Here is a 25,740-nt window from a genome sequence, read left to right as displayed (position 1 = left end):
CTGAGGACCTTTGTGTAAACCCGGGGCCTGAGAGGACCCAGATACTTCCAACTAGGAACTTGCCTCCCTAAGACAGTCGTTCTCAGCCCAGAAGAGAACTTACCTGGCTAAGGATACCTTTCAGGCCAGAGGAGGAGAGCTGAAATAGGAGATAAGGACCTACCTTCAATTGTTGTAATCCATGCACGAGTGCACATGCGTGCATACACTACACACACACACACACATACACACACACACACGCCTGCCATTCTGCAAGATTCTCTTCCTACCCACAGATTCATCTAAAGAGACAGACTTATCTTAGGAAGGCAAACAACTTCGAAAACACTGTTTTCAAAATGTACCGAACACATTATTTAATTAGTGACCATGACTAATATTTTTGATTTATGTTGCTTTATTCTAAAAAGGATTTAAATATTTACTATAGAAACACTTGCCTTCTAAGGGCTAGACTACTAGAAACAAAAAGCACAGGCAGAGGAAACTGGGTATGGAAACATGCCACAGGTGGCAGCCACTGGCCACATCATACCTGTGCAGAAATCTGTAAGTCTGCCATTCTCTTTCCTCCTCTATTTCTTTTGGTCCATAGCCTCTCATTGAAATAATTAACCAGAACAATATGAGGAAAAATAAAAGTTGAATCTCAGACTACAATGTTTTATTGTTTTGGACCTTTGCTAAAATAGGATTTTGTATTATTTGTAGATTTTCATTATCCTGCCCATTTGACTGAATCCACATTAGAGTTTATAGGCATGGATTGCTCTGGGGATTTGTGGAGGGGTTGGTGTCTACAGGATGCAGTACTATTCTAACATCAGGATCTCTGAGTTTTTGGTTTATAGGTAGTGGTTTTTGGAGTGTCCTGGGAACAGTAGTATAACTTCATTTGATATTGTTCTTGTATTGAGAAAGGTTTATTAATACTTTCTTTTCTATATTGGAATGAGTACTATGAAGATATAATAATATCCATAAGACTGTTTTAGATTCTTGAAAATATTTTGGCAACAAGAATTCTTAAATTAGTGACATATGAATAACTTCCTAAATTGCAGTGTAAGGAAGTGGTACTTAATTTGTGACAAGGAAACCTGCTGATTATATATAGTTGTAGGTACACCATTTGCTGAGCAACACAAGCGTGAAATGAATAATAATGAATTCAGCCTTTAGATTATTTTTCTTTTCCTTTATCAGGCTGTGTTCTAGATCCTCAGAAAGGAACCACCGTGGGGAGATCCTTTTCTCTCAGCTGGCGGAGCCACCCAGATGTGACCGAACCGATGCGATTTAGGAGTGCCACCACGTCTGGAGCACCGGGAGTGGAAAAGGCAAGAAATATTGTTCGCCAAAAAGCAACTGGTAAACATTTATTTAAATGCTTCTCAAAAATCTAATTGTTATCTAAAATAAATTTATAGGCATAAAGTGTGTTAAAAATTCTACTCAAAATTTAAATATTAGACCTTATATTAAATGAAATGTCTCTACATCTTTTTAGCTTTCTGCTCTGGTTACTTTTCAAATCACAGTTTTCAGTTACTTATTTCTAAATCCTCCATTGTGAGAAAGAACTTGTGATGTTGACATTAAGTGAGATATTTGTGCGAAATAGAGAAAATACAGGTTTTGTTTGAACCTTGAAGAAAATAGATTGTTAATAAATACACCAGTAGTTGCACTATTGTCAGTGTTAAACAATATTAGTCTTTAGAGTGTGGCAACCTGTTTCAGCAAAGAAAAGGAGAATTTCAGGACTGGATAGACATTTTCATTTTTTGCTCCTTTGGAAAATTGAGCCTTTTCATGCCTGTGGATGTTATCTTTGCAGCGTATTTCAGTTAACAACTTGACCAACAACCCCCAGTTAATTGGACTACTTTGCTACATTTTACTCTTTTTTTCTTTTCTTTTCTTTTCTTCTCTTCTCTTTTCTTTTTTTTTGAGACAGAGTCTCGCTCTGACGCCCAGGCTGAAATGCAACGGTGCGATCTCAGCTCACTGCCTTCCGGGTTCAAGCAATTTTCCTGCCTCAGCCTCCTGAGTAGCTGAGATTACAGGCGCGTGCCACCACGCCCGGCTAATTTTTGTATTTTTAGTAGAAACAGGGTTTCACCATGTTGGTCAGGCTGGTCTCGAATTCCTGACCTCGTGATCTGCCCGCCTCGGCCTCCCAAAATGCTGGGATTACAGGCGTGAGCCACTGCGCCCGCCCTACATTTTACTTTTAAAACAAAAAGTGAACTCTTTAAAAAGAAGCTTGTATACGGCATTTAATAAGAATAAATAAAGCCACCTCCTCCCCAGTGACTTTGAGCCTGTAACTTAGGTTTAAGACAATTGTAATTGATATTTAACATGTTGACTTCAGAAAGTCGCAAGATCCTCTGGCCATAAAACAAAGATTCATTAAAGCTTAACATATTCTATAGTGCTTAGTAAAGGCTTAATACAGATGGTTTAGAATCCTGTTGGAGTTTTTATGAAAATATATTCCACCTTAACTGTAACTCTCTCATACTTTTTTGCTGTAGCATTTGCTGGAAATTATCACCTTATTTACATGCGCAGCCTATTCTGCTGCTTCTTTCTTTCTGTCATTCTCTCCCCTGAGGAGAGACCCAATTCTTTGTTAGCAGGCAACTTTTGAGGATGCTCATTCACTGATTTCCTTTCTCATTCCAATTCCTAAAAACTATTTGCTTTTATCATTGGATTCTTTTTTTGTTTTGTTTTTTGAGTCGGAGTCTCATGCTGTCGTTCAGGCTGAACCGCAGTGGAGCGATCTCAGCTCATTGCAACCTCTGCCTCCCAGGTTCAAGCGATTCTCCTGCCTCAGCCTCCTGAGTAGCTGGGACTACAGGTGCGCACCACTATGCCAGGCTAATTTTTTTTTTCTTCAGTAGAGACGGGGTTTCGCCATGTTGGCCAGACTGTTCTCGTACTCCTTACCTTAGGTGATCTGCCCGTCTCTGTTTCCCAAAGTGCTGGGATTACAGGAGTGAGCTGCCATGCCCAGCTCTTCTATCATTGGATTTATTTTTTATTTTTTATTTTTTTTGAGACAGAGTCTTAAAAAAAAGCCCAGGCTGAAGTGCAGTGGTGTGATCTTGGCTCATTGCAACCTCTACCTCCCAGGTTCAAGCGATTCTACCACCTCAGCCTCCCGAGTAGCTGGGATTACAGGCATGCACCAGCATGCCCAGCTAATTTTTGTATTTTTAGTAGAGATGGGGTTTCACCATGTCGGTCAGGCTGGTCTTGAACTCCTGATCTCAGGTGATTTGCCTGTCTTGGCCTTCCAAAGTGTTGGGATTACAGGCGCCCAGCCTATTGGGAATTCGAATAGGCAGAGGGTAGGAGAAAGGGCAGTAGGGTAAAAAGTTTGTTCCAGTTTTTGCAAATGTGTTACTATCATTTGTAGTTCCATTTCATTAATGTTAACTGATGTCATATGAAAATAGTAAAGCAGCAAGTAAATCTTTATATTTTTGTTTTAGAATAAAACTGATTTTACAGATTGTGGTTTTACATATATGAAGCACATTTTCCTCCTATGTTCATTCAATTCCTCCAATATTTATTTGACTAGCAGTATATAGAAAACATAAGAACACCGTAAAGTAGACACTTAAGATGTATGGATTTAATAAGCATGAAATGTGACATAAAAGGATGGGTTTCATGGAGATTTTACCTTTTCCTCAAATATCAAATCTTTTAATGTTCAACTTGACTTTTATGTGTTCTTGAGCTTTTTGGATATTTAATTTACTAAATGATTTGCTTTTGAATACAGTCAGCTCTCAGCAAACCAACTTCTGAATGAAGGCCAGATATGCCCTCTCTCACCATGGTCTTTTTGTATTTGTCCTTTAGGAAAGGAAAACTGATTATAATGTCTGTCCAGGCAAATAACCTGAATGTGAATCTGATACACAGCAGAAAGAAGGAAAGGCTAAACATATAAAGCATTTCAAAATAAAATTATTTGTGGATTGCCCATTGTCCTGTGTCATGAGAATGACTGACTGAAAGTTGGCTGTATTTAGAGACTACAATTAAATACTATACTTTGTACTGACTTCCTTTAAAGTTTAAAAGTTTAAATGACCTCCTTTAAATGTTTAAAGAGAGCCCAGAAAAGTAATAATAATAAAGTGAAAGGTCCTATTGTTCTTCTGACATAATTATTACTTTATCTCTCCTGGAAGCTAAGCGAAGCCAGTCTATCAGCAACTGTGTCCACCTTTCTGAGGCTTTGCCTGCCACTAAAAGCGTCCCGCTCCTCCTTCACACCGTGAGCGCTCTCTTACCTGGTCTTTCTTACTCTTCTTGCTCTCACAGGCTGTCAGGTACTGTAATACTGTCTCATGTGTCCATCACTGTTCCTGGGCTTCTCCCGCTTGCCTCTGGGCGTTGCTTCCTTTGTTAATATCCCCACATCACACACGTGCCTGACCATTACACTAGTGTTAAATTGCAATGAATGCTAGTAATTGCTCTTGTGTAGTTAGATACTTAATGGCAATTAGATAGTCAAGAAAAATTTCTATAACTTTGGTCTTGGCAATAACAATTAAGAAGGATAGAAGGGTTTTTCAGTCCATAGCTATTTAATAGGGGGAGATGTGATGCCTGCCTTAGTGTGTCTTCTATACAGTGCCCATAGAAAGTAAGGGGATTTTCATAAAAGTTTTGAGAATGTCAGTATTAGAATGCTTACTATGCCTTCCAAAAAATGAATAAACTAGAAAAATGTATGTAGGCGGGATCTACTTGGAGTTAATAAATCATATATGTGAAGTAATGACCAGTTATATAGATTTATACTGACTATTGAAATTTGAGTGCAAAAGGACCAGTGCCAAAAAGCAGTAATTTCCAAAAAAAAGGAACGTTGTTCCTGTACTTCAGCCAATTAAAATTGAATTTAGCCATGTGTGATTTACACACAGTACATTTTTTATTAAGATATCATAGCACCAAAAGTCATTTTTGGCCTACTTACTTCAACAGAAGGATTTACCTTTCTCTATGTTGAATAATTAGGCCTATGTCTATTTATTTTTCAGTGATTCTAGGATGAACTGAATCTTCTTCCTTAAAAGAGAAAGATCATTTTCATGATCTTTTTTATTTTCAGAAATTTGGCATTGTAGATTAGTATTTTTTGTTGTTGTTGTTTTTGATTTTTTTGAGACAGAATCTCTCTCTGTTGCCCAGGCTGGAGTGCAGTGGCATGATCTCGGCTCACTGCAACCTCTGCTTCCCGGGTTCAAGCAGTTCTCCTGCCTCAGCCTCCCGAGTAGCTAGGACTACAGGTGTGTGCCATCACACCTGGCTAATTTTTGTATTTTTAGTAGAGATGAGGTTTCACCATGTTGGCCAGGCAGGTCTTGAACTCCTGACTTTGTGACCCACCTGCCTCAGCCTCCCAAAGATTAGTATTTTTTTTAACATTGGAGATAACCTAATTGTGGCTTTCTGTAGTACTAAATTATGTCATACTGTGTTTTAGCAAAGCAGAATGAAAGCTTACGTTCTCTGATGGCTATGTGAATACCATATTACTTTATAGAATTTAAGGGAAGAAGTTTTACCAAGAGCGAGGACTATAATGTTTCTTAGAAAACTCTTTTTCTCCAGTAACTATTAAAGGTGAAAAACAGTAAGAATGGTACATGGGAAAATGGTCACTAGTCAATTAAATTACTGTTGAGTTTTAACTGCCCAATTATTTGGTTTTCAAAAAAAGCTATTGTTTGGAGATGATTAATAAAGTATTTAAAATGATTTTACCCCCTGTTTGGCTAATACACACCCCAAAAGAATTTTTTTCATGGTGAAAAGTTTTCTTATGTCACAGTCCATTTTTTTCTATATTTTGTTTCTCTTAAGTTTTTCACTAGTTTGTCCAGAACATGTTCCCACAAGAAATCTCTTCCTATTAGTAATTTAATTTTGGAAGCTTTTGTTCTCATTCAATATTACATTTTATTTTACTAAGACTCTTGGTTCCTGTATATACGTATACAGTTCCAACTGAAGTTAAATATGATTTAGAGCAGTGGTTCTCAATTGGGGACAATTTCAACAATGCCTGGAGACATTTTTAATTGTCACAAGTGGGACAGTGCTAGTGGCAGCTTGTGGGTGGAAGTCAGGGATGCTGCTGAATAGTCTGCAATGCACAGGACAGCTCCCAAACAAAGAATTGTCTGGCCCAAAATACCAGCCGTGCCAAGGCTGAGAAATCCTAAGTCAGAGTGAAATCAAGTGGCCTGGGCTCAGTCTGCAGTTTTCCTGCCTTTGCCATCTTTGTTCTTGGTTTTGTAGCACAAAGGGTGAAAGAACTTCAGAGTATAGTGACTTTGAGAACAACCTGACATTCCAACTATGATAGTGAGCTTCTTAGCCTGATGCCATTGGTTCTTTACTACTTAAAATGTTGCCATTGTCCTTTATGACTGTCCTATCAAGAGACTGACCCAAGGGCAGATTGTATATTCTCCACTGGTTGGCACATTAGAGTATTGAATTTGCCCTCCAATTTAAATCCAAGTATGTAGGCATACCCCACCAACATACTGCTAGATAATATGACACTTAATTTTACTTTCTGGCACAAGTTCCTTACCCTATCAATGATTGCTAATTTTGTTTACATTTAAGTTAACATGATTGCCAATTTTGTTTACATTTAACTTTTTTTGTTTTTGTTTCTAATCTATGTGATTTAGAAACCCACCAAAATTGTTTTAATAATATAAGCAATAGACAATTACTTACTTTTAGCTACGATTGTTTGTTTTTCTGATCTTTTTGGGACTGTATTTAGCGGCAGCAGCAGAATTTTGGGTGGGTTGTTCATATTCTGGGAGGAAGAAGTGACGTTTGTATTTTGGAGTCACAACCACCTGTTTCCATTAATATGAATAGCTACATAAAGAAACACAGTTGGGGAGGTAGGACTGGCACTTTTTGTGATTTTCTTTTATTTGTTTTTTTCCCTTGGTGAGAACAGTTCTTTCCAGCTGTTCTACAGTTTTTTTGTTTGTTTGTTTTTTGTTTGTTTTTTTTTGAGATAGAGTCTTGCTTTGTACCTCAGGCTGGAGTGCACTGGTGCGATCTTGGCCCACTGCAACCTCTGCCTCCCAGGTCCCAGTTCAAGCAATTCTCCTGCTTCAGCCTCCCGAGTAGCCAGGATTACAGGCATGCCATGCACAGCTAAGTTTTTGTATTTTTAGTAGAGATAGGGTTTCCCCATGTTGACCAGGCTGGTCTTGAATTCCTGAGCTTGTGATCTACCCACCTCGGCCTCCCAAAGTGCTGGAATTACAGGTGTGAGCCACCACGTCCGGTCTGTTCTACAATTTTAACTGCTTTTTAGGTTAAAACATTTATCAATCTGTAGCATTTACAGATAGTAGATTTTATTTTTCTTTTAGGAATATTGTAATAGTAGTAATGAGAGGATCAACAATCTCCCCTTATTCTAAAAAAGCATATTGGAATGGTATGGCAAACCTTGCCTCGCTGCTTCTGCATCTGGTTTGTGTGCTTCTAGGAAGTGCTTTTTTGTCAGGACCTGGTCCGATTTACCCTTGGGAAGTTTGATCTTGTGGGAAACCTCAAGATGCTGAGCTGATGTGCATTTCCTGTGCTTTTTATAGGATCAGATTGGTATCATGCAAGGTGTTTTAAAAATTAGGAAATTATACTATTTATTTTGCTTATGCAACCTTGTATAAGGGATAAATGGAACTCAGAATTTTGGTTATTGAAGAATGAGCCTCACTCCACTTACTAAATGTAAGACTGAGTAAGGAAGACTTAAAAAGTGAGTGAAATTGCTGTGAAAAATAGAGATCTGGAAAAAAAAATAGAAGTTACTGAAGAGCTTACACACTTAATTTGATCACACTGCCTTTTCTCAGTGGAAAAAAATGAAATTAAGTAATCCTTATTTGATTGTTTTTCGGTGTTTTGAATGGAGCTTTAGAAAGTAATAGTTTAGGCTGGGCGCAGTGGCTCACTTTGTAATCCCAATACTTTGGGAGGCCAAGGCGGGTGGATCACGAGGTCAGGAGATTGAGACCACCCTGGCTAACATGGTGAAACCCCATCTTTACTAAAAATACAAAAAACTAGCCAGTTGTGTGCCTGTAGTCCCAGCTACTTGGGAGGCTGAGGCAGGAGAATGCCATGAACTTGGGAGGCGGAGCTTGCAGTGAGCCAAGATCACACCATTGCGCTCCAGCCTGGCCGACAGAGCGAGACTCCATCTCAAAAAAAAAAAAAAAAGAAAGTAATAGTTTAGTAATGGTATTGTGTAACTTACACTGTCAAGAGACGAGAAAGTTAGTGCTTTTAAAATCTGGGTAGTTGGAACTAGCTAGGCTTTAGAGAGAGTACACTATTTGGTGAATCTAAGATAGAATTTAGCTCTTTGAAGTGATTTAAACAAATTGTGTGATATTCAAAATAGAAAATGCAATAGATCTAGGATGTATTATATAATTTTATTGTAACTGATATAATTCTTTCTCCATTTTAAATATCAGATAATCCTGTCTTTTGGTATTTGCATATCACTATTAAAATGATTTTCATTCGTTATGAAAGAGCAACTGCTAACAGCTAACCCCACAGAATGAGAGCAGATTTAACATAAATTGCCCTTTCTTAAATAAAATGCCAGCAGAGGGAGCCCAAGAACTATTTAAAAAGGAAAAATAGTATAAAGAAATTGTTTCTGTCATTCATGTATTCATTTATACAAAACATGTATTTAATATAAAGTATGAGAAAATCCCAATAAATATACCGTTACAAATCAGGAAATTGGGTTTAAATTGTGGGATAAGGAGAATTGAAAATTCTCTTTTCACACCATCTCAATTGATAGTCAACTACAGGGGTAGGTAGCTCAGGGCACCTACAACCCAACAGCACACTTAAGCATCGTGGCTCTCCCCTTCCTTCCCACTAAATCACGAGTGCTCCTGCCCTGCTACTGACCGCTATTCCTGAAGGCTTGGACTTTCTCCATCTGATAAGTCCCTCCTGACAGCTTTATAAAAACAAAGCCTTAAAAGCTGCATTAGGCCAGCCTGTTGGGAAGGCAGACCAGCTGGTGGTGGCTGGCTCTCCGTCCGTCTGCTGTGTTGAGGACCAGTGGGGACGCTCTGATTTGGAAGCAATGGTGCTGTGGCTATATTGCATCCCACCAGATGGCGATGTTCTTTATCTTTAGGAAGATGCTGCCAGTGTTGGCTCAGCTCTTATTTGCTCCTGCTCATAGCCCAGAAACCAACATCTATCTGTTTTTGGCATCAGGCTTCAGAGACTAACTCTTCCCACTATCCATAAAAAATGGCATTTACCAATTATAGTTTAGAAAGTTAGGAAGCTCTTGGGCTCCCCCTTCTGATACTGGATTAACCAGTAGATTCATTAACAAATATAAACTGTTCCCAGAAGGTTTCAACATCTTGCGTAATTAGAATAAACAATTAGAGAAGACAGCCGGAAGGGCTGGCCCTATGGTGTTATTTGGCTTCTGTTGCTGAAGGCTGAAGAGACTAGAAATAGATCTGTGAGAAGGACGTAGTCTATACTTTGGGATGTGTAAGTAGATTAAAAATGTGCACATATGCTTTGCGTTTCTCTGTAGAAAAATGAACAGTTCTTGGCTGTTCAAAAGAAGAGGAAGGCAAAGACAACCTGGGAAACATGAGGCTTTAACATAGCTGTCTTTTCTTGCTACCTTGGCCTATCTTTGCTTGTACTCCAAACAGTTTCCCACCAGCATCTGAAGTTAGACTATGGGCTGGGCACCATGGCCCACGCCTGCAATCCCAGCACTTTGGAAGGCCGAGGCGGGGGGACTACTTGAGACCAGCCTAGGCAACATGGCAAAACCCCATCTCTGTGAAAAGACAAAAATTTTTTGGGTATAGTGGCATGCACCAGAACTCCCAGGTACTCAGGAGGGTGAGGTGTGAGAATCAGTTGAGCCAGGGGGGTCGAGTATGCAGTGAGCTGTGATCACACCACTGCACTCCAACCTGGCAACAGAGCAAAAAAAAAAAGTAAATTGATAAATTTTTGTAAGTGAAGGATCACAAAAATTTCATAGTTTTGAGGTCTTGTAACCATATCAGCACACTATAAAATGCATTTTCATTTGGATAGAAAAAATAGCAACCTTTTATTGAAATCCTCTGTATTAAATGTAGAATCTTCCAACATACTTCTTGCTTAAGGTGAGCCATCAGTTTGCCTTATGACTCAGATTAAAGGATTATACAGAGGGTGGCCCATTGACAGTGAGTTTCCATTTCAGGTGACAAACCAGGTGACCCAGCCAGTTAAGATAATACAGGCTGAGTTTTGATTATCCTCTTCTTAGTAGTAGTAATGAGCAAATTAAAATTTTTGGAAAATATTCTAGTTATGTGGATGTAAAGTTTCATGACTACGTCAGTGAGTGTGGAATCTAGTGAGAAACAGAGCAATGGGGCTTGCATGCAGGGCCGGGGAGCAGGTCCTGTAGGGGATATTCCCAGGGCAGCATGGTAAGGAGGGATGAGGGAGCAGGTGTGAGTTTAGCATAGGGGAGTGAACAGCAGGAAGAACAGAGTAGCAGGTGCCAACTGGGTTAGTACTACTGGAGACTAAAGTGAGCTAGAGTACCTTGCAAGGGGATCAGTATGTCCTGTGAGATCAAGGAAAGCCTGTGTTCACCCTGACTAGGATGTTTGACGACTCTCTAACAAGAGAGGGCTTTGGTGGGTTTTAAGAGGAGTGGCACAGCCAGATCTTTATTTTAGACGGACCATGGAGAGGATAAATATGAAGGTGATAAGAAGAGGGGGACAGTGATTAGTGATTAGTTTGCAGGCTATTAAAACAACCTACGTAAAAGGTGGTGCAACCCTGAAGCTGTGACTCTAGAAAGAGAGGGTGGGGTGATAATTCCAGTGCCTTGGGTGGTCTTTAGAGATTAAAGTGTACTGTGCAGTTTAGAAATGAGCTGGGGGGAACTCATTCTATAGGGGAATATAGCCTGTAATAATACTGAGATTATCCTGTGGTCCCTACCCAGCTATGGTTTTCTATTTTATGTCTCATATATATTGGTTTTCTACAAATACCTGTGGATCATTCTGTACTTTAGAGAATAATTCAGCATTGCATTTGATGAAATAAGCCATTACATAACTATAGCATTTTATTTTGGACAGTTGGGCACTTACCTGTTAAAAAGGCATAATGCAGTAGAAATTCCCACATTTCCTTTCATCTTCCTTTAGGGTGTGTGTGTGTGTGTGTGTGTGTGTGTGTGGTTTTCTGTTCTTCTCAAATGTACATTACCCATTCTGTGCATCTCCTGGATCTCTCTTTCCTTGGCATGCCTGGCCCTGAAATGTCAAATGACTTTTACAGTTCTTAACCTTTTATTGTGGCTTTTTTCCTTTACTTTGATTGAAAAATAAAAGACTTTATAGAACTTAAGTGGAAAAGGTACTCTTGGAGTAGAATATTAGGGGTTAGCAAGTGTAGGAAACTTGATCATGTAAATGCAGATTTCTGACTATAAATTATTTGTGAAAAGCATTTGAAACTTTATTTTTTAAATCGGTTGTTTTAAGTGGTGAATGTGTTTTTTAAAAACTTGAACTGTAACTTTGCATGTTTTGTTAATGCTCACAGAAGTGGAGGAGTGTCAACAGTCAGAAAATGCACCTGCAGCCGGATCTGGCCATCTCACAGTGGGACAGCAGCAGCAGGTCCTTCGGAGCAGCAGCACCTCCGACATCCCCGAGCCACAGTGCTCAGATTCTTCTCAGGGTACGTGATGTCTTCAGTGTTTAATACAGAACTATAGATTCTGGCAGAGGAATAAAAGCTGCATATAGTATTGCTTTGTACATGTATTCTGAATATATTTATTTCAAGGGAATTACCTTTTTAATTTGATTAGAAGGATGTGATTTATGGCAATGAAATATTTGCACTATTTAAACCTGTTTATCTAAATTATTTTTAGATATCTATATGTAGATATATACCCACTTTTTTAAAGGTTGGCATGTTTGAGGACGAGACAGGAGTCCAAGTGGCTGGAGTAGAAGGAAGACGGAGGCTGTTACAACATGAAGTCAAGTAGGGCATCAAGTTAGGTATTATGGAAGGCAGGGAGGCAGGATGGGGGCAGGGACATAGGGAAAGGGCTGTGAGAAGAGCCGTTAAAGTTGAAAATGAGAATGGAAAGCTGACCAGACTTGTGAAAAAGTTTATTAGCAGCTTGCCGACTCTGCTGAGGTGGAAAATAATAACTTTTAATAGCATTAATCTACACGGTTTCACCAACAACTTGCAGCAGCAACAGGGTGTGGAAAGCAGGGAGACAGATGGTTTGACCTGTAAACAGTGAAGAATAGATTTCTCAATGAAAGAGTGTGCTTAAAGTGTGTCTAGTATCAGTGGAAATAGTTATTCTGTTTTGGTGTCATGAATTAGTTAAGAAATCAACTCTATTTATCAACAAGTTATCTCATATCTTTTAATGTCAAAGTCATGCTAGTCTCATCAGATGAGTAGGGAATTATTCTGTCTTAGAAATCCTCTGGAAATAAGAAAATACAGTAAAAGCTTCAGAAAATGTATTATCTGAAAGATTTTTGAAAGGTTTTGTATAAGGCTATTTTTTTTATACATATTTGGTAGAAACTACCAGTTGCCTGGATTTTTCTTGTAGGAATGTTTTAAAATATCATTTATATTTTAACATAATTTCAGTTATGGAGGAGGAATAAGTTCAAGAAATGTGTTGTACAGTATGGTGACTGTAATTTGTAACAGTGTATTGTATTCTTGAAAATTGCTAAGAGAGTAGATTTTAAGTGTGTTCTCACCACAAAAAAGTATGTGATACATGTTAATTAGCTTAATTTAGCCGTTGCACAGTGTATACACATATTTCAAAACAATATATTATACACATTATATTAATATAATTTTTATATGTCAAGTTAAAAATTAAAAAAGTTAAAATAAAATAGTTATAGGACTATTTAGATTTTCCATTTCTTGTTCTGACTTTGATAAATTATGTTTTTCTAGAAAAAAATTTTTTTTTTTTTTCAAATTTATTGCCCCCAGATTATTCATAAAATCCTCTTATGATCAGCTTTAGTGTTTTCAGGCTTTGTGGTGATATTCCCTTTTTTATTACTGAAACTGGTTATTTGTGCTTTCGTCAATCTTTATTCTAAAGCAATACTGAGGCACCTTACTGCTCTCTTCTTCCTGTTGGTTCATCTGGCCAACACAGGCACTTTTTCTCTGAGATACCTTCCCCAAGACCCCAGGAAGGGTTTTGTTGCCCTCCCCTGTGCGAACATAAATGCACTAAGTGAACCTGTTGGCCACAGTGAACAGTAATCAATCCACTCTCTTCAGAGCTCTCTGTGGGCCAGAGACCAGGTCTAAAGTGTGGACTTGACCCATAGGCTGCTGTTTTGCCAGGCCCGTAACTCCTGTTTTTACATATCTTAGAATATTTAAATTTAATAGTTACCTATATATAAAATCATTTTCCGGTTTTACTATCTGAAACATTCCTTCTATTTCCGCTACCCCCCTGCCCCACCATTTCTAGGTCAAAAGGCAGAAAACACACAGAATTCGAGTTCTTCAGAGCCTCAGCCTATTCAAGAGAATAAAGGACATGTGAAGAGAGAACATGAAGGAATAACAGTAAGATATTTTCAAGCCATTTCAGTTTGTCATTAAAAATAAACATTAATTAGTGCTCAGTAAGTAAATTTATTGGTGGCAGTGATAATTAAAATATTTTTTTCCATTTAGACAGTTTATAGGCCCAAATGATGTTGAGATCTTTTAAGATTTTGCTTGCTTTCTATGTAAAATTACAGTCACATTACAAAAATAGGAAAAAAATTAACATGAAAATGGAGTTCACCACCTGGTCTGTGTATGGCACTGTGTATTTTTAAGCAGTTACCTTTGCCTGTTAAACCTACGTTTCAGATTCCCCATTCCTGACATCCATTTAGGTAGCCTCTACCTGACATGAATTACTAGAATCAGTGAGTATTCACAAAGATGTTAGGTTTCTTAAAAAAAAAACAAAACAAAAAACATAAAATGGCATTTATTTAAATATATATAAAGTATAAAGAAGAAAATTAAAACATAAGCCCGTAACTCATTCATGCAGATAACCCCTATTCATTTTTTTTAAATGTAGCATATATTCTTAGAAAACTCAAACATCACAGAAAGATACAAAATAAAAAAGGGAAGGCCTCTCCTTGCTCCCCTCCCGCTGGACAATAACCCATGTTATGTTTCTTTTTTCTTTATTTTTAAAAAGGGCATGTACCAGTTTACATTTGTATATTCTGTTTTCAGCAATGAAATAAATACCCAGAAACCCACCATGAGCTTCAGATCATTTTGGCTTCTACACTCCTTCCTTGTTCCCTCTCTCTGCTATCTCCCCTCAGAGAGGGGCCTTATCTTGGCTTTGTGTTCATCATCCCCTTGCTTTGCTCTGTAGTTTTGCTATATAACTATGTATCTCTAAACAGGATGTTCTTTAGTTGTCCTTACTTTTGAATTTTTTAATAAAGTATTGTTGCTTTGTTTACTCAGTTACATATTTTTAAGATTTATTCACATTGTGCCATGTAGCAATAGTTCATCAAGTTTTCTATGATGTGGTATTCCACTATAAGTAGACCACAATTTATTTTTTCATTCTCTTGTTGGTTGACATTTAGATTGTTTCCAGCTTTTTGTTTTTGTGAAAACTGTAGCCATGTACATTCTTGTATGTGTTTTAGCATCTGCATGTTTAATGTTTTCTCTATGATGGCTATCTAGGAATGGAATTAATGACTTATAGAATAAAATAATTTCTTTACAAGATAACCCCTGTTCTCTAAAGTGGTTGCATCACTCATATTTTTGCCAGCATTGTGTAGAGCTCCCATTCATCTTCATTCTTGCCAACACTTTCTATTATCAGATTTTTTCATTTTTATTGGTCAACTGAATGAAAATAAGATGTCTTATTTTGCATTTCTTAGACTACTAATAAGGTTAAAAATCTTCCCATATGTATATTGGCCATTTTTGTTTCATCTGTGAAATGCCTGCTGATGTCCTTTGTTGTTTTTCTATTTTTTGTCTTTTTCTCTTTATTTATATTTACTAGCTCTTTGTATGGTATGAATACTGATCCTATTTTGGTTATGTTTGTAGCAAATATCTTCTTCCAATATATGGTTTATATTTTTACCTTCTCTAGGGTATCTTTTGATGAACAGAAGTTCTTCATTTTGATATTCTCTATTATCATTTTTATTGTTGAGGCTTTATGGAATTTTTTAAAAGTCTCAACTACACAGGAATAAAAATATTATATTTATAAATGTTTCAGGTTTGCTCTACAAATTTAAGTCTTTTATCTATTTGGAATTGATTCCTGTTTATGGAGTGAGGTAGGGATCCAATTTCATTTTTTTTCCTGAATAGATAACTACTTGTGTCAGGTCCCATTTATTGAATTAATTTTTCTTTATTCATCTGAAATGCCACCTCTCTTTCATATGTGCTATTTCTGAGATATGTAAGGCCTCCTTTTGGTGTTTCTTATCTTGATTCTTGGTTACTTTATCTTTCGGACAGTACAACATCTCAGTTACTATAGTTTTCCCACCTCTTTCTCCCTTTTCCTTCTAACGGAAGTTATTTTTCCATAATCTTTTGTCTTTCTTTGTTGCTGAGAAGTCTTCTGTCCATCCGGTCCTGTCTGGTTATTGTTCCTTGCTGTTTTTGTTTGTCCTTTTCCTTCCATTTCACTATAGTATATTTAGGTGCAGGAATCTTTTGGTTCGTATGTTTGTTCTTTTTGGTATATGCTATGTGCCATGCATCTGTAAGTGCTTGTCTTCTGTCATTTCTGGAAAATTCTTGGTAACATTTCTGCATATATTGTCTCATTTTTTCCTCATTGGTACAGTGGTATCTCCACCTGTTACATGGGACACTGGGGTTTTAAAAAAAAGAACACAAATATTGCCTCTTTTATATTCTCTCTTTGCTTTCCTCCTGGAATTCTGGGTGGAAATATATTAGACTTTCCCATTCTGTCTTCCTTGTCTCTTAAATGTTTTTTATATTTTCTATTCTCATTGGCTCGGTGTTTCCTGGATAATTTTATCAGCTCTGTCTTTCATCAGTTCAGTAACTTTATCTTTACTGTTAATATTTCCACTGAATTTTTTAGTTTAGCAATTATGCCTTTTATTTCTGACAGTTCACGTTTATACTTTTCAAGCATATCTTGTAATTTCTAATAATGTTTTGTTGCTTGCTTGTTTTTGTGATTCCAACTTTTATTCCTTTAAAATGTTTACAAATTGCAATTCTGAATTTTTTATCTGATTATCTGAAATCCTTGGGGGATCTAAATCTGATATTTGTTGTTTCTGAGATTCTTACACATGGTGATTTATTTTCTTTAGTGTTTGGTGATGTTTTATTATGGGTTCCTAGCTGGCTGATCTTAATCTGCAGAAAACGTGGATTTCTAAATTGATGACATTTCAACAGCATGTTTGCATTTGTTTCTTGCACCACATGGGGAGTGCTACTTTAATCCTGGAGTCTTCGTCCTCTTGCCACTGGCAGTGGTACTATTGGATTTACCCTTGCAATAGCCACGTTTCACTGCCCTGGTTTCTGCTCACTTTTAAGGGTTGAAGGTAGATTTCTTGGAAGTTTCTTTTACTTCCTGTGAGCCCCAAATTGCAACTAAAGTTTTATTTAGGATCTGGTTCTATGGCTGGGAGGTATTGTGTCTCTCATATAGTTAGAAGCAGAAGAGTCTACATTCTGTTTTTTAACTAAGGAAATATTCTGTGCATATTTCCTCTTAGCACATTAGATATATATCATTCTTCTTTAAGGCTGTGTAATAGTTTTTTCATATAGTGTTAATCCTCTAAATCTTCTAAATATTTTATTCATGGCTTGCTTTTTATTAGCTTAATAATTATTCTTTCTTTTAATTTTTTTTCCAGTTTTGCCATGGTCAACATTTTTGGGGCATTCTTTTTTTTCTTTTAACTCTACATCTTGTTCCCCACTTGAACCTAAGGTTCAAGGCCCACTGGCAGCTGTGTCTTTTTAGAAGGTCTGCATTTCTTATTTTTGTCCTTCTTCACCTGGGTGCCCTGCATGGCCTGGTATAACCAGCATCTCTTCCTGTACATAGAACTTGCTGATTACCACCCAGTACTTCCTGCCTTGAATCCCCTCCTGTCTTCCCTCTACCACTTCATGTCCATTGCTGTCTTGAACAGCTCTCCTATAAAGCTGAGCCAATTAAGGCAACAGTTTATTCTGCATCCCCTTCAGAGGCAGTTTATTTGCATATTTTGCTTATATACATTATAATTATTTTGTGTAATTTGTGTATGTTTTGTCTCTCCAAGCAAATTATAACTTATTAGAGGATGCAGATTTCCTCCTGATTTTTTTTTAATCCTGTGAATTTAATACAAGGTTAAGCAATGCTCAGGAGAGTCTGTGGCATGCTTAACTAGGAAGACACTGAATGGACCTTTAGATCTCTGGGTGGAGTTTGCGCCTTCCCTACCAGCACACTTATGATTTGTGTGCATAACTTATGCCTCCTAGAGCATTGTGTTCACAATATATGTGTGCCTGACCAGAAGAACAAATAGAACTTTAAAACAAATTCCTTCCATATAATTTAACATTCCTTCTTAGATCAATTTAATTGGATGGATGTAAGTTGACAAAGTAGAGGATATAAATTAAAGTTTCAGATCTTGAGTAACATAAAATTAAATATAGTGATTTGTGAAAACATATCCTTCAAATGGAAAACATCAATTTATTTAGCTATTATTATTATTTGTTTCTTTTTCTTTAGAAATTTGGGCTAGAAACTTAAGTCTTATAACAATGAAAACTTTCCTGTAGTAAATGCAATATTTCTTTTTGTCTGAAGATCTTAGTTCGAAGAAGCAGCAGCCCTGCTGAATTGGATTTGAAAGATGATTTGCAGCAGACACAAGGAAAATGTAGGGAAAGACAGAAGAGTAAGTTCCGGGAAATGTCTGTTCCTCCAACTACAGAGTTGATATGTTCTATTTTCTTTTTACATTTTATTATTATTATTATTAGAGACTCAGTCTCACTCTTCCGCCCAGGCTGGAGTGCTCTGGCACAATCATGGCTCACTGCAGCCTCAACCTCCCTGGGCTCAGGTGATCCTCCCACCCAATCCTTCTGAGTAGCTGGGACTACAGGCACATGTCAATGCGCTTGGCTGATTTTTCTATTTTTTATAGAGATGAGGTTTTGCCATGTTGCCCAGGCTGGTTTTGAATGACTGGGCTCAAGCCATCTTCCCACTTTTTACCTTCTAACTTGAGTAATAGCTTATCAATTTGAGAGAAATGGTTGTGAAATTGGACCTTCTTATTCCTGGAATCCTAGGATTGACAAAAGGTTCATCCATACATATAATAAAACAGTTCTACTCACCTGTACCTTGAGAGGCCTGTCTTTCTACCCCTGGACCTTTCTCCAGGTGAGTGGTACATCAGAGACTGATGGCATGAGTGAGCAGATAGACCGGAGAGAAAAATTATCTTCCCCAGAAAGTTCCCAGAGGCTAGAAGCAAAAAGCATCAGAAGTACATTGAAGTCAATGGGTTAAATACTTAGAAATGGAATGAGATTGGAATCCTGAGACGTATTATCATATATTGTAAAATACAGCCTTAGTACTCTGCTTTCCTGAAGTCAGGTGCCAGAGTAGCAAAGTAAACACCTCCTCAAGTTCAGGACAGTTCTTGATGGTGCAGAGGAGTTCTACCTTCACCCTGCTAGCTTAGAGCTCTTTAGGAGATGAAGTTTGGGACCTACCATTGGTCACCTGGTTACTGAGACAACTTTTAGTTCTTTGTGAGTAAATAGAGGACAGCAGATTAGAAACAGCAAGAGTAAGGGACTGTTAGGAGTAGATACAGAGAGCAGCCAGAAGGGTGAGCAGACAGAGATGTAGACGCATAAAGTTGTTATGAAGTAGACAGGAGACTCTGAGAAGCAGAACTGTCTAGGTTCATTTTATGTCAGACTAAATAGTTCTATAAGTCTTTGTGGCCTAGCCTTATTATATTATGATAAATTAGAACTTATTACTGTTTAAAGGGGAGAATTTCTGTTCTAGAAAATCTGTTGTATTGGGACACTATATCCCCAGATGACCCTGAATGAGTCACCCTAGGTCTACGTCTACCTGTCAGGCTTGGGGCATACAACATCTTTAGACTCTTCTACCCGATAGAGTAAACTTGCATTTGTGGTGGATCAGTTATTATCTTCTTCCTCCACCCATCCTCATTTTGTAAGTCCCAGCACACTTTAGGACTTGGTGTAGTTTGGGTGTAGGGGGTACTGAGTGAAGACACGTTGAAGAGTGCCACTTGAATGATACATAGTGGTGCTCATAATGGCTATTAATATCCTTATTTGGAAGATTCATTTTCTTGACCAAGAGCCCCACATGGGCACTTTTTGAGCTCCTCTCAAGTTCTGCAGGTTCTGCCAAAGAACATGAATGATTCCTACTGTGTCTGCTGTTTGTTTAGTTACTTTCGTATCAGTAATTGTGAACATTCTGATTTTCAGCTATTTTTTATCTTAAACTTTGGTTCTTCCATTGTACCAGGTGAAAGTACCAACAGTGACACAACTCTGGGCTGTACCAATGAGGCAGAGCTGTCCATGGGCCCATGGCAGACCTGTGAGGAAGACCCAGAACTGAATACTCCCACAGATGTTGTGGCTGATGCTGATGCCCGTCATTGGTTACAACTGAGTCCCACCGATGCTTCAAATTTAACAGGTAAATTGCATTTTGAAAAAGAGGCACTAATGCAAACAGCTGGGAGATCAGTTGTGAATCATTGGAGTCTTGTATACAGAGGGTTCTGAAACAGTTGTAGGAGGAAGTGTGCCATGCTCCTGACCACTGTCCACCATAGGAGGAAGTGATGGTATTCATGTCAAGCCTTTACTATCCCTGACTGAATTGTTCTATGCTAGAAAGAAGAGTGATTTTTCCAACTCATACATGTTATAAATCCAGGATAAGTCAAAGAGTTTAGATAGCTTATTGATTAATTTTTAAATAAAGTATTTTGATACATAAAATGTAAGTTGTAACATATACAGTATGTAAGTTACAGGGAACAGTAATGAAGTGAACACGAGTGAGTCTACTACCCAACTTAAGAACTAGCAGGGCACCCAAGCCAGTGAGGTCTCCTAGAGGTCCTTCTCAAGTCCCTCCCCTTCTCCCATTATCTTGGGACCCTAGTCCAAATTTGTTTTTATACTAATTTCCTTGATTTCTTTATAGTTTTACCGTGTGTGTCAAGCAATATATCATTTAGTTTTGTTTCTAAACTTAAAAAAAATGACTTCATACTCTGTATTTTTTGCAACTTTTTAAACCTCAGATTGTTTGACTTCAGAGCCAAACTTTCTGGGTCGGCTTCCAGGCACCTCCGAGGAATTGCTGGGTGGCCTTGAGCTAGTTATTTAATCTCTGTCCTTTTATTTCTTTGCCTTTAAATTTGGGATAATAGCCCGTACTTTATGAAGGCTGTTGGAAGAATAAATGAGTGAACATCTAAGTCAGGTGCCCAAAATATTGTGTGTGGTGTAGTCTGCAGTTTTAGCTACACACACACAGACACACACACACACACACACACACACACACACACACACACACACACACTGTGTGACACTGGGTAAGTGAACCTCAAAGGTCAGGTTCCCTCACCTGTTTGACCAGGCTGATGAGAACGGGGAGGCCATGGAGGAGCTGGGTTTGGTTTTGCTTTGTTTTGTGGAGTGTCAGGAGAGACTCGTGGTCTGAGGAATCAGTGCGGGAAAGGCTGACTAGAGCCAAGACTTTTATGGATGCACATTCATGTTCACACACAGGTATCTTGTATGAAAACAACCACCACAAAGTAACATGTTAAGAGTGTTATTAAAATGCCAAAAATATTTAAAAATGATTAACATAAAGGCTAAAATTTGACCTTAAATGGATTTTTTTTTTTAAACCAAGCAAACTGGTTTTCACTGTGATTTAAAATTTAACTAACGTCTCTGATATTTGGGAAATTCTTGATAGAATATCATTAAAACTTCATAAAATTAACATATGAAGGTGGTATTCAATAAAATTCTTTATAGACTAAATAATGATTTTGACTAATAATACTATACATTGATATGAGATTCAACATTTACAAAGAATTTTGAGGCATTCTCTTTGATTCTGTATGGGAAGCAGGCCAAGTCTTATCATGTCTGTTTTAGAGATGGGGAGATTGAGACCCAGAGAAATTGTTATCAAGCTGGAGTGTGAGTTCCAGAGATGAAACTGGCTTCCAAAATGTTTTGACTCAACGTGCAGTGCTATGTCTACTCCTTTACACTGTGTTCCTGTTAAAATTAAAATTACTGTAAAGCCCTTTGACCTACTTGAGAATCCTTACAGATTATCCAAAAGAAAGTCATCATTGTGGTACTGTAGGAGGCAAAACTGAAGCTTCAGTAGGTTGAATTTACTTAAACATGGACTAGTTTTAATTATTTTTATTGAAAGGGAAGAAAATTAGGTGATTACTTCTTTTGTCTGTTCTTTGGAAAGATTAGTTTTGATCCCATTTCAGGGTATGTATTGGACAGCTCAATTTAATAAACCTCTGTGAGGTAATTTTATATGATGCACTCCATGTTGTGATTAACTCCTCCAAATACTCATTTCTTCTTTGAAATACTAATATAGAGAATCAGTACACGCAGTTCAATAGTTCACCTTGTCATCTGTGAAAAGGACAAACTGTAATGTGATAAGGCTTAAGGATTATCACAGTTCTGAATTTAACTTTCTGTTCTTAAGAGAGCAATTTCTTCATAAATGTTCAAAATAAAACTCATATGAGCCTGATTTTTAGGACATGCAAAGAGAAACAATTTGATTATATCTTTGTTTCTTATTGAATAATCCTACCAGTTATCAAATGCTTAGAATAATAAACTGCCTCCAAAATCTTAAATTCCTTCATCACTGGCAAACTGTTTACTTTTATATTTGCTTTCTCATTAAATCATGTTTGCTGAAAATAACAGCTAAATTTACTGTGCATTGTCTTAAAGTTTACCTGGGATTTGTTTTAATCAGATGTGGTAAGACATACAGACATGGAAATGATTGTCATGGAGGAAGAAGTTTATACTCACGGATCCCTGGAAACAGGGGTCATGCAGGGAAGTACCAGGAGGCAGAAGGAACAAAATGGGGCAACCGCTTTTAGTGTCATTTCTATGGAAATAGCAAGGCAAGGCAGGGTATGCAGTTTTAGGATTGCTAATATGAATGACTTCAGTGGGCTCTGGAGCATACGGGCTGTTTCTAGTTTCCTGGTACCCAGTCCTGGGATGACAGGGCAGGGGATATTGACTTAGTATGTGAGAACTAGAGAAAGGAGGTAGTTGGAGGGTCTGAATTTTGAATTGGTAGGTTTGCATGTGAAAGACCTGCTGCCTGGTGAATAGACTTCTATCTCTAGGAATTAGCTAACCCTGGAAGTGGCAGTCCTTCCCTGATCAGTGAGGCCCTAATGCCAGAGCATTGAGAAGACAGAAAATAAGAAAATGTACTTAAGACATGCATACATTTAGTTCTGTTGAAATAGTCAGGGGAGGGGGACATTTATGAGTCTACAGCTAAGAATCAGTATTGTCATTTACCTCATCCCTTATTTAACAAATAAGCTTATAGTCTAGAAATACTGATTTAGATGCTCTGAGAAATAAAAAGATGAATAAGTCATAAGCCACTATAGTTTTTAAGAGCTTATAAAAAGGACAGAAGACACAACATTTATCCTAATAGTCACAAATAATGTGATAAATTCTATGACATTTACTTAAAGTTGTAATCATAGAGATAGACAAATAGACGGATGGAACAGAAGATAAAATATAGCACTGAGTGCACACAGACATGGAATCATGATATATGATATATGTGGCTTGTCAGGTCTGACAAGGAAACAATGTATTGTTCAACAAATTTCTGTGGGACAAGTACTTAGCCATATGGAAAAAAATGAAATAGAATTCCTACCTCACGCCATGTCCAAAGTCAGTTTCAGAGGGATAAAGTACATAAATGTGAAAAGGAAAATTTAAAAACTTTTGGAAGAAAACGTCTTTTTTAAAAGGTTCTATGATTTAAAAAAAAAATAGCTAACCATAAAAAAAGTGTCAGTAATTCAACCTCAGCAAAATGAAAACTGCATTACCAGAGAAACTTTTAAGAATTCTGTGGTTTAGCAGAACCACAAAGGGAAAAAGCCAGCTTTGTTGCTCTTTTCTTTCCATGTTCTTGTTAGCTCAGTGATAACTTTTAAAGTAAGGTTTGGTGAGAAATGTTATCTAGCATCTTGGTTTAGTTGGGAGGTTCCAAGGTCTTTCTCTACTGGAATGCAGACTCCAGGAGGGGGACTCCTGTTGTCTGCTATGTGCACAGCTGATTCTTGCTTCCGAGAATATTGCAGGACAGGCGAGAAGCATTCAATAAATACTTGAATCAGCGAACAAATACACTTTAAGCTGCAAGCTGTTGTTTTATATAGCTGAAAAGAGCAATTAAATTTTAATTTTTTAGAAATAATATATAAGACAATTTCAAAATCTCTTTTATTTAGTGTGGTTATCACAGTCTTGCATCCAAATGTTACAGAAATTTTTTTGCCACTTCTGCTTTTAATTATGGCTGTGAATATGAATTACAGCTCCTGTTACCTGCCACTAAAATTGTTTTTCCAAGAATGCTTTGTCAGCATTCTCTGTCATCACCTATATTTTTGGCATTTCCACCAGACTTTTATGTGTTTCGAAGTCATGAAATATTAGAAAGAAAAATAATAATGATAGCTACTGGGGCATTGGTAGCTCACCTTCTAAAATCTTTGCAGTGAGCAGTGGACATCCTTGAAAAGGAGTGGAAGAAGGAGAGGAGAGCCAGGCTGCGCTGGTGGGAGCAGGATGCCATCTTACTGTTTCTCCACTTGATCATTGACATCCAGGCCAGGCCTGAATTTTCTGGCTCTAGAATTAAGTTGTTTCACTCAGGCCTTTGAGTTTGTTTTTTATGTTTAGTTTTCAAATCAAAAGGAAAATTTTTTTCAGAGACTGAGGCTGCATTTCTTTAACACTGTGCCTAGCTTATATAAAATTGCAGCCATATTAAATCACCATTTGGCCTTAAATGCTTATTTTGCCAACTACCAAGACTTATTTTGTGGCTGAAATCCTTTCTATATTTGCAAAGTTCTAAACTTTTAGATCTCTTTGTAAAAATTATTTATGTGTTTGGAGAAAGATGATACAATTATGCTTGTAAGAGTTTTCACTTTAATAAAAAAATTTTAAACACCCATATAGCATTAAGTAGTAATAAAACAAAAAGATAGCAAGCTAGCATACTAGGCTGCTAATGAAAAATAAAATAAAATAAATATTGGGTATTTTTAGGGTGAACATGAAATTGTCTGAAGTCTCTTAAATTCCCATTTTTAATTAAGTGCTCCTTCACTGAGGAACCCTCTACATGTAAAATGTCAGCATCTCTTCTGTCACTTATGCCACCAGCAGAGTAATTTTGGGCAAAACATTTGAACTCATTAACATTTTTGTTCATAGTAATACTGAGGAAACTCATACAGGCATCTCAGAAACTCCTAAAGAAGTCAGCATACCTTGATAATTTTATGGAGGATGTTGCCTAGGATTTTATCACTGAGGCATGAATTTTTCTGAGTGTAAAGCAGTACTGAAGCAGATTTTCTATGTGGGATTCTTTCATAAGTAAGGGCATATTCGTTGGCAGGTTGAAAAGAGGTGCAGGTGATGATGAGGTATCTGTCTACATGTACTTGGAGTGGTTACTCAAGCAAATCTCCAGTGTGATTGGGATGCTGGGGACCAATCTCTGTTTTGGATAGCTACATTTTTGGAGTGAAGGTTTAACCAGCGATGAAACAAAGCTGTAAATTATCTAATCCCCTTACTTTTTTTTTCTCCTCAAGGGATTGAAAAATGCCATGACATCCTTTATGAGAAAAATAAATGCCATATTATGCTTCTTGTTCTCTTGGGGGCTCATGTTGATTCATAAGCATTTATTGATGCTTCAGCATACCTTTTCAGACTAACAGATGCCTGATATTGTACTTACTTTACAGAATTAGGGTGATGAGTCTTTCTTCCGAGGTTTTATAAAAGTCAGAGAACCCAGAACGCCCATAATTAGGTTTTTTGCACTCTGCCTTTCAGGCACAGTGTGTAGGAATTACAGTTTGGATGATATTTGCACATTTTGATGTGTCTCCTGAGTTGAGTATATGATACTCTTGTGGGAACTACAGGTCTGTTTTCCTCTAAGAAGGAACAGTGCTTCTGTGTTTGGGAAGGCCTTTCCAAGACACCATGTGCCATCATTATTACATCTTTTTTTGTGTGTGTCTTGGGATCTTTCCATCACTAATTTAATAA

General features: G+C 37.4%; 1 protein-coding gene across 20 annotated transcripts in view; it reads left to right on the top strand.

The window, feature by feature from the left end:
• The window catches only part of RALGAPA2 (Ral GTPase activating protein catalytic subunit alpha 2), a 326,217-nt gene that overhangs the window by 110,034 nt on the left and 190,443 nt on the right, over window positions 1–25,740 (top strand). For 13 of the 20 annotated variants that reach the window (XR_010154291.1, XR_001712145.4, XM_024352227.3 and 10 more), the window contains 6 exons: window positions 1,210–1,374; window positions 4,227–4,367; window positions 11,734–11,871; window positions 13,685–13,782; window positions 18,095–18,185; window positions 19,823–19,999. Coding sequence is in view for 18 of the 20 variants with exons in the window: in XM_024352227.3 (XP_024207995.2) it covers window positions 1,210–1,374; window positions 4,227–4,367; window positions 11,734–11,871; window positions 13,685–13,782; window positions 18,095–18,185; window positions 19,823–19,999 (810 nt within the window). In the remaining 2 variants the exon portion in view is untranslated. The remainder of the gene's footprint in view (window positions 1–1,209; window positions 1,375–4,226; window positions 4,368–11,733; window positions 11,872–13,684; window positions 13,783–18,094; window positions 18,186–19,822; window positions 20,000–25,740) is intronic. The other 7 variants (XM_063803184.1, XM_024352228.3, XM_063803192.1 and 4 more) reach the window with 1 other exon arrangement.

Source organism: Pan troglodytes, chromosome 21, assembly GCF_028858775.2.
Source record: "Pan troglodytes isolate AG18354 chromosome 21, NHGRI_mPanTro3-v2.0_pri, whole genome shotgun sequence".
In the NCBI taxonomy this organism is placed as follows: Eukaryota; Metazoa; Chordata; class Mammalia; order Primates; family Hominidae; genus Pan; species Pan troglodytes.
This window is presented reverse-complemented; position numbering and strand designations above follow the sequence as displayed.